Source organism: Salvia miltiorrhiza, chromosome 6 (genome assembly GCF_028751815.1).
Source record: "Salvia miltiorrhiza cultivar Shanhuang (shh) chromosome 6, IMPLAD_Smil_shh, whole genome shotgun sequence".
Taxonomy (NCBI): domain Eukaryota; kingdom Viridiplantae; phylum Streptophyta; class Magnoliopsida; order Lamiales; family Lamiaceae; genus Salvia; species Salvia miltiorrhiza.
In genome coordinates, this window is record NC_080392.1 from 21,228,015 (window position 1) to 21,236,798 (window position 8,784).

The following is an 8,784-nucleotide window of genomic DNA, read 5'->3' on the forward strand; positions in this document are numbered from 1 at the left end:
TTTACCTCGTACATATCTTTTCAATCCTCTTTGTAGTTCAAAAGAACCATCATTTTCTTAAGGGAGCTGAAACGCTCTAAGTTCTCTTTCATTCTTCTACATTATCACCTTAGGAATCTAGATTGTAGAGATATACTACTAATCTAGTAGTCTATGTTCTTTTAAAATTGTGATCATGCAACTTATAACAATCTATGTTCTCTGGGAAAACATATGTCACTTTTCTATCATTCATCTGATCATAACATCATAGATTGCGAAAATATGCCATGAAAGGCAAAACGTACATTTCCTCATAACTTGCTCTTCACATAAACATATTCATGAAGAATTTTAGAACATTAACATCTTTAAAACGTTGAAACTGCAGTTACCTTCTTTCCTTGATTGAGCACGATGCAATGGAGTGTTGAGCGGTGCCATATGAACCCATGTAAGTATAAAGAATCAAACTAGACTCGACTCTTTAGAATAAGGTTTCTAGGGCCAGAGCGAACGAACCGCTCTGATACCACTCTGTCACAGCCCACTATCCCAATGACGGGTTAACAGGGGTTATGACTTGGGGTGAACAATAAGAAATGGAAATGGACAATTACTTAACATTAAAGTATATGAAAATGTCACTTATAGATAAAAAGCTAGGATCATATATGATCATTTGGATACTTATAAAACATACACATAAAAGAGAACTGATTAAGGTGGTTTACCCAATAACACGTGTCACAATTTCATAACATAAAGTTATCCTAATCAAAGTGTTTTGCAGCGGAAAAACGTGTGAGATATACATATGAAGATGTATACTCAAGGTTATATTTCTTGAAATGTCAAAGGAACACCCGCTCAACATCATTCCATTCCATCAACTGCTCAACCTGCACATTTAGAAATACATGCAGGGCTGAGTATAAAAATACTCAGTGGGCATAGCCGAAAATACAACATGCATACATATATAAATTGAACTGCCATAACAGTAACACACATGGGTTTTCTTAAATGACATGTGCTTACTAAAATATTTCTTTCATTTTCATAAAGGTGGATGCATCCCATTTTCAGTCTATATGATCCATATCTGTCCTTTCTGTCACGCGCCGGGAAGGAGGCCTCCTTACCACGGACGCCAAGACCGGTCGCAAGCGACTCGCGGTCTCCATGAGTGTACACGTTAACCCTAGCTAGCGACCTTTGTCTAGCATAGGATCCCAATTGGATTTCCTTTAAAGTTGGCGAACCAACACAGATAGGATACATATAAAAACATAAACATTTTTGGCAGTCAATCATTTCATAAACATTTCATTTCATTTCATGAACATTTCATTTTCATTTCATAAGAGTCATTTATCATTTGGGCATAATAATAAACTGAAATTAACAGTTAAAATCATCTCATGCATATATTCGTATAAGAGGCCTACGACACGCAGGGGATCTCTATATACGTATAGTAAAAGTAATGCCCACCTGGATAGGCAAAGCCTGTCGTTTAACCTTATCTCTGAATCGGAATAGCAGTGCTAATCCTTTTGATTGCTCAAAGCCTACAAGAAATCTATTCTCAATAGGTCTCCTTGAATCTAATCTTAAGTCATGGTGTAGTGCTTAATATTCTATGATTCACTTAGCCGGGTTTTCAAAATTAAATGAATAAATAATGAAAATAATTCTCTTGAGTTAAGAACACCAACAATATCCTTACTCATCTTTCTTTAATAATTGGATTTATAATTTAAGCCAATTAAATACTTTTATTGCAAAATAAATGCAATTTCATGTCATGCTTAGCATATAATAAGTAATTTACTTAAAATATGCACATAATAATAAATTAATATTATTATGAAAATTAAAATAATTAATCAACTTACTAAGTCTAATTAATTATAATAGTGTAGCTCTTTAAAACAAATCTGCACAATCCAATTAAATCAATAATTGGGCAGCCCATTTAAAATAATTAAATCAAGGACCTCCTCTTTTTTTTTTAAAAAATTTCGCAGCCCATTAAAAAAATGGCAGCCCAAGTTTAAATAAAACTGATCCAAATGGTATTTAAATAAGGCTCATCTGTTTTATTAAAATAAAGGCCCAACTGAAAAATAATTAAACAAACTCGGCCCAATAGACTCGGCCCAACACTCATAAAAATCGACCCAACTGACTCGGCCCAAAATTAAAAAATAACCCGGCCCAACTCAAGCCCAACTGAAAATTAAAATTAGCCCATCAGCCAAGCCCAAAACCTTTCTTCTTCTTCTTCCCCCAATTCGCTCTCTCTCTCTCTCGACTACACAAAAAAAACACAGACACTCTCTCTCTCAAATCTCTCTCCCTCGACACGCACCAGAATCCGACCAGCCTCACCATCTCCCTCGACTGACCGAGAACCCAAATCGGCCGCCTCCACTTCTCCCTCTTCCTCTGAATAGAACAACGGCGGAGTCACCGCCGTTGACCGCACCTTCCATCTCTCTCTCTCACCTTCGAAACCCACACCTCAAAATCGACTCCTTCCTCTCGAATCTGGCGACCACAGAACAGCCATGGCCGCCGCCGTTCTCTCCCTTCCTTTCTCTCTACGCGCCGAACGGACAACAGTGAAGAACTGCCGCCGACCTAGCCTCCCTGAACCACCACGACGGCACTAGCGCCGCCGCCTCTCTTCCTTGGCAACGGAGATAGGTACCGCCACCGCCTTCCTCCGTCTCTCTCTCGACCTTCCGGCAACAGCAGCCAAGCCACCGTTTCCGACACCCTCAGATGTACTCAGCCCATCTTTCCCTCGGCTCTCTCTCAAACTCCCCCTGTTCACAGATCCGGCAGCCGCGGTCAGGGCTCCACGCCACCACCGTCAGCACCCCATTCCCTTCTGTTCTCCCTCGTCTCCGGCAGTGGCTAACCACCACCACCGACCGCATCTCCTTCCCCACTCTTCACCGTGGCTAGGCAGCAACGGCAGAGCCGCAGCGCCTAGCCTCCCTCTCGACTCCATTTTTCAAAAATACATCAAAATTGGCATGCTTCATATATGTATCTATATGCACATAAATTGTATGTCTGAACACTTGGTGATTTTAAGAAATTGTTGTTCTTTATGAATGTGTATACATATGCACCGAAATGATGAGATGAAAGTATGTGAAGGTTTGATGTGTTACAATTGCAGTGTCATAACTGAATGAGCAAGTATAAAATAGGTAGAGAGATTCAAAGATGAAACCTCTGGTTTGAGTTGCTGAAATCTGAGTTTTGTGGCAATTTGATCCATTCGCAATATGGCTGAGCTCTGCACTTGGATTTCTTTGGGTTTGTTGGAACTAGAGAGTAACTTGAGGGAGAAATGAGATTGATCGAAAATGCTAAGTGAGGGAAAAGATAGATCCTTTATTGAAGTGAAATGACTTTGTAGAGAAAGGTATGGTGATGAATGAGGTGTATGGTATGATTGCAGAGAATGGTATGATTGAAAGGTATGGTGGTGAATGAGGTGTCTCAACAAAAAGCTATAAAGTTGTGGCATATGGTGGCTGATGGAGTAGGTGGGTGTAGGAGTAGATGGGATTAATAAAATAAAATAAAATAAAAATCTTCCGGGTTGTACTATGAAAACTGTAATAATCGTTCAGTGTTCGTTAAATAAAATAGTTCGTGTAAATGATCGATGCTCAATTAAATAAATATGTAATGCATATAAATTTAATAACTAAATTTACAAATGTTTTTGTAAATCATTTGGGTTGGAATTAAAAATAAATTCTTTTTCTCATTCCGGCGTGAATCATCTTAAATCTAAGTTCAAAATAAATTCTAAATTTAACTCAGGGAAACGGGGTATTACAATTATGTTACTTTAGCAAAAGGTAATGATGAATTTTTTGTGTATAAATATAAAAATAATTGGATTATGGCGATGTAATGTATAAAAATAGAAAGTGCACCTTTTTTAAATTGATGTATAATACACATCAAAAAATAAAATTCTAGAAATTCTTTGTTTTCAACATGCATAAAAAATTGTAAAATATCTTTCTTGTTTAGTAGAAAGTTGAAAGAAAAAATATATAAATATTTTGATTGACATTTTAACTAGCTAATAATGATTGTTGATAAAAATATATTGTTGAGATATTTGTCATTGATTTGACTCAAATATAAATATAAAAAGTCATCTTTTTTGAACCCTTATAATATTGGTGAGATCTATTTTATATAAGATAAAAAAATTATGAATTTTATCTTTTTAATTATGAAAATATTATTAATTTTTTTACTATAATTTTATAATACAAAAAGACATTCAAATTAAAAAATATAAATAATTAAATTAGTTATTATTTTTTTACTAATTTAATTAAATAATCAAAATTAATTATAATTAAATAGGTCTAATATAATTGTTAAAATTCAGTTAAAAACAGAGAAATTTATGAATATTGTTTTTGACTGGATGACATTACGCAAGAATCACGTGCAACCACAAGTTTCATACTTGGATTTAGAATATTTGAGAAAATTATATAAATATATACACATATATTGACACACATGTAATATAATATAAACAAATATTTGGCCCTACTGTAGACCTTGAGTGTAAGAAAGAACAAAAAAATTGGATCACTAAAAATTTTCTGTAACTTTTTTGTAAAGAAAATACTCCCTCCGTCCGTCAAAAGTATGACACTTTGGCTGAGCACGGAATTTAATAAAATTGACAATGATATTGATGTGCCGGAGAAAAGGTCTCACCACTTTATGAGATGTGTGGTTGAGATTGAATTTTGAATGAATTTTTTGTAAAATAAAGAGTGTTTGTAAAGATAAAATATAAAGGTGAATCGTGGGACCATGACTTTAAAAGGAAAGTGGAATACTTTTTGCAGACGCCAAATATAATAATTGTGTCATATTTTTTACGGACGAGTTAATACAGATTTTTTTCTTTAAATATTATAATTATAATTATATAATGACTTGTTAAAAATAGAAGTAAAAGTCAGAAACAAATTAACATTCTCCCACCACGCGTCTCTCTTTCTCATACTGGTACGCCGATTTTCTCTCTCATAACTCGCACCTCCCACCCCCTTAATCGGCTTCTGTTGCTCCTTCCCTCACAACTCACAGTATATTTAAGAATACACATATTACACCTACGTCTCTCCACATAGTCTTTTTTGGCTTTTCTGTTGCGCCAACTATCTAATTTGCACACACCAAGTAATAACCTGGGTCAAAAGGATTGATTGCTGCAGGCGATTAGATTCCTCTTCCTACATAGAATCGCCTCCTCTTCTATATGCGATTTGGCTCCGTACATTTTTCAATTACGCTCGTCTTTTGTTTTTGAGGGCTGCTGCTCTCTGGCATTGCTGCTATACTTGTTTAATTGTTTTTGTTTTTGTTTTTTTGTCGTTATTTCTTGACATTGTTGCAATTTTTCACCAGGCCCATCTCGTTTTCTTTACTTAATTTTATGGGTTAAGATTTTTTTTTATTTTTTTTCTTGGGGTTGTAGCAATACTTAATATTTGTTGGGTTTGTTTAAATTTTATTTATTTTTGGGGTGGAAATTGGTGGTGCATTTGCTTGATAATTTGGGGTTTCTGTTAAAAATTAGCTAGAGAGAAGCTATGGCGTTGAGTGAAGAAGAGAATGTGTGTGGTTTTGATGATGGATTTTTGGTGGAGGAATGCGAAGCTGTAGAAAAGATTGGATTTTTGGTGGATTTTGATGATTCAAAATCTGAAAATGGTTGTGAAGATGTTGTTGATAATTTACCAAATGATCCTTTTGGGATGGAGGTCAATATGGGCATGGAAAACGATCCAATTCTTGTGGATTTCAATCCAAGTTTGCCTACAGATGATTTCGACATAGAGGCCGCTCTCGCGGCCATAGCCGGTTTGATCGAGGATTTTGGACTAAAAGCTTATGGGTTTGAGACGGATGAAGCTGATGAAGATTGTGGTGATGGTTCTAGCAATCTAAAAGCTGCTGAAGATGAGGGCATTGATGACAACAAGTTTTTTGCCGAATTGAATTTTGTTTGGAGTAGCTCGATGGAGTATGAAGGGGAGGATAGGGAGAATGAGCTGGTTGATGCTGGTCCAGTGATGTATGTGGAGGATGGGACGTCGTATGGTGACTCTACTACTATGTTGGGAGGTGGCATGGATGATTTGATGTGCTTTGGTTGTGAAAAATATGGGATTGAGCATGTGAAGAGTGAGAGTGATGTTGGTGTAGATATCATAATCTTTGTTCTTGAGCATCTTGATCTTGGTATTAAGGACCTTTTGTCTATTGAAAGGGTTTGCAGATCGTTGCGTGATGCTGTCCGAAAAGATCCTTATCTTTGGACAAGTATTCACATTGACTACCCCTTGAGCCAGAAGATCACTAATGAGGATCTTCTGCGGTTAACAGACAGGGCACAAGGTAAACTTCGCTGCTTGAGCCTCGTCAAGTGTTTGAAGATCAGTAAAGATGGTCTGTATCAGGTCCTCGAGAGGAATTTGGAGGTGACCAAGGTCAGTTCCGAGACAACCATTTGCTTTTTTTTGAATCACATTATTTCTTCTCTGCGACTTATCTTGTTTATAGCTCTGTGCATAATTGATTAAGGGACATTTTCTTAACAGTTTGGTCATTGCCATTGGGTATCAAAAACTATACAGCCTTCTCTTGTTGATGCAAAAATATTATCTTTTTTACTTTTAGTTTGGTCAGATCAATAATGTGTGGCTCTTCGACTTATCTTGTTTAAGCTTTGTGCATAGCTAGTGCTTAATTGATTACGTGACATTTGCTTAACAATTATTGTCACTTATTGTGACTGTTGTTGTGTTCTCCGCGAACATTTTAGTGCGTTTTGTTGCACAGGAGCATCATAGAGTTTTCTTGCTATACATATCTAATCTTGTTGTGGATGTTGGAGTTTTGCTGACTAGCACGTTTGTGCATATTTGTTTTGGTGTATGTGTGTGCAGCTAAGTGTGGCGGGATCGAGCAAACTCAATGGTGTAGACTTTTTGAACAATCTAAAGTACTTCAACTCTGTTGCAGTGCCTGGTATCAAACATCTCAGGATAGGCGATCCTCTTGGTTTAACAAATGAGCACTTGAACGAGTATAAGATTCTTTTGGGGATAGAAAAGGATGTAAAGAAGCCAAGCGACTATAAGCCAAGATATTATTGTGGAGGAGAGATTTATCTGTCATTAGATGATGAGCGTACCCTTGACATTGAGATATGCCCGAGATGCCAGAAATTGGGACAGGTCTACGACTGTCCAACTGAGAATTGTCAAGTGAAGATGCACTCCATGAAGACCACGGAGACGTGCAGAGCATGCATCTCCTGCATTGCTCGTTGCATACGCTGTGGGTGCTGCTTGGACAACAAAGCCTATGAGGAGACATTCTGTTTCGACTTCCTCTGCTTTGACTGTTTGGAGGAGCTCGTTTTCCAGGACGGGGTCATGCTGCCACCCGGGCAGACCTATGTCCACCAGATGGCAAGCTATCACTTTTTCCTCTATAGTTAAGGAAGGTTTTCATGTCTTCAAACCATCGAGATCGTTGTGTATGCATGAGCGAAGCTGCTGAAGAAAGTGAAGAACACGGGTTGCATCGTGGCACTCGTCTCATGCGGATGGTTGAAAAGAAACTGCACGGGTGGCCTAGCAGCTCGTTTGAAGAATCACACTGAAATACATTGCTAAATGAGACCTTCGTGTGTCTCTGCAGTCTGAGATAGGGAGCGCGATTCGAAGGCGGCGCTGTCGGTAAATTGTACAAGAAAGCAAGCAAGGAACTAGTAAAACCATGTCTCTAGAGTTAAAAGGGAATTGTGAGCTTATTTTAGCTAGAGTTAAAAAGGAATGATGGAAATTTTTATAAATTCTTATGCCACTATTACTAAATAATTTTGTGTAGTAATATGATTCATGAATGCTTTGTATTTAAGTGAAATGTGTTTTGACATTTTCTTGTTACAAGCAATCATTTTGCGGTAGTTTTTACTGCAATGTAATTTTTGAATTGGTTTAGTTTTTAACTTTTGTCTTGGGTTCTTCCAAAATAATAAAAAAAAATTATATACTCAATTTTGAGTTAAACTTTGCCCGAGTTCATATTTTTTTTTGTCAAATTATTCTGAAGTGGTTTTACATTCATCCAATTAACTATTATTATTATTATTAATTTTTTTAGAGTTGGTAAGTTATGCCATTATGTAGATATATGTCAAAAATATCTAACAAACTAAGAGGCAGTGGTGGAAGCCTATTTTGGCCAAGACGATGATGAATCATCTTATAGTCGAAGAAGTATTGAATAAGTGATCAAGATATTGACAAAAAATAATTTATCTAATGATTATTATTATTTATTTAAAATTTTCATCAAAATATTTATATACATATATATTTTTTAAATTTTTATTTGTCTAGAAAGAGTTTTTGGAACTTTTAATTATGTTTTATAAATTTGTATTTCACATCATATTTTTTCGACGTGTTAATTGGTCTTAAATTCACAAACTATTAGTGAATTTCGGTATTTTTTCCAACTTTATAAAGTTGTACTCCCTTCGTCACATTACAAATATTCGATTACTTTTGAGTACGAATATTAAGAAATGTGTAATTAGTAAATAAAGTAGATAGGTGGAAATTGTTTAAATATTATTTTAAAAGTAGGTATATTAGAGAATATGGTGGCTGAGCATATAATTCCTTTAGTTATTTGCCAAAAAAAGAATGAGAC

The 8,784-nt window shown here is 36.0% G+C and overlaps 1 protein-coding gene and 1 long non-coding RNA gene across 2 annotated transcripts; one reads left to right on the forward strand and one right to left on the reverse strand.

Annotated features, from left to right (window-relative positions):
• Positions 1-629: 629 nt before the first annotated feature.
• On the reverse strand, positions 630-3,537 carry LOC130987450 (uncharacterized). Its single transcript, XR_009089746.1, has 3 exons — positions 3,233-3,537; positions 1,477-1,553; positions 630-881 (listed from the first exon to the last, which is right to left on the reverse strand). It is a non-coding gene; the product is annotated as an uncharacterized LOC130987450 (long non-coding RNA).
• A 1,477-nt stretch (positions 3,538-5,014) lies between these two features.
• Positions 5,015-8,001, forward strand: LOC130987418 (F-box protein At3g27290-like). Its single transcript, XM_057910948.1, has 2 exons — positions 5,015-6,545; positions 7,005-8,001. The coding sequence occupies exons 1-2, from the start codon at positions 5,646-5,648 to the stop codon at positions 7,560-7,562; spliced, it is 1,458 nt and encodes a 485-aa protein (XP_057766931.1). The 5' UTR covers positions 5,015-5,645; the 3' UTR covers positions 7,563-8,001.
• Positions 8,002-8,784: the final 783 nt, after the last annotated feature.

Coding starts and splice junctions, on each gene's coding strand:
- LOC130987418 (XM_057910948.1), top strand. CDS start 5,646: ATGGCGTTGAGTGAAGAAGAGAATGTGTGTGGTTTTGATGATGGATTT. Junction 6,546..7,004: donor GGAATTTGGAGGTGACCAAG/GTCAGTTCCGAG, acceptor ATGTGTGTGCAG/CTAAGTGTGGCGGGATCGAG.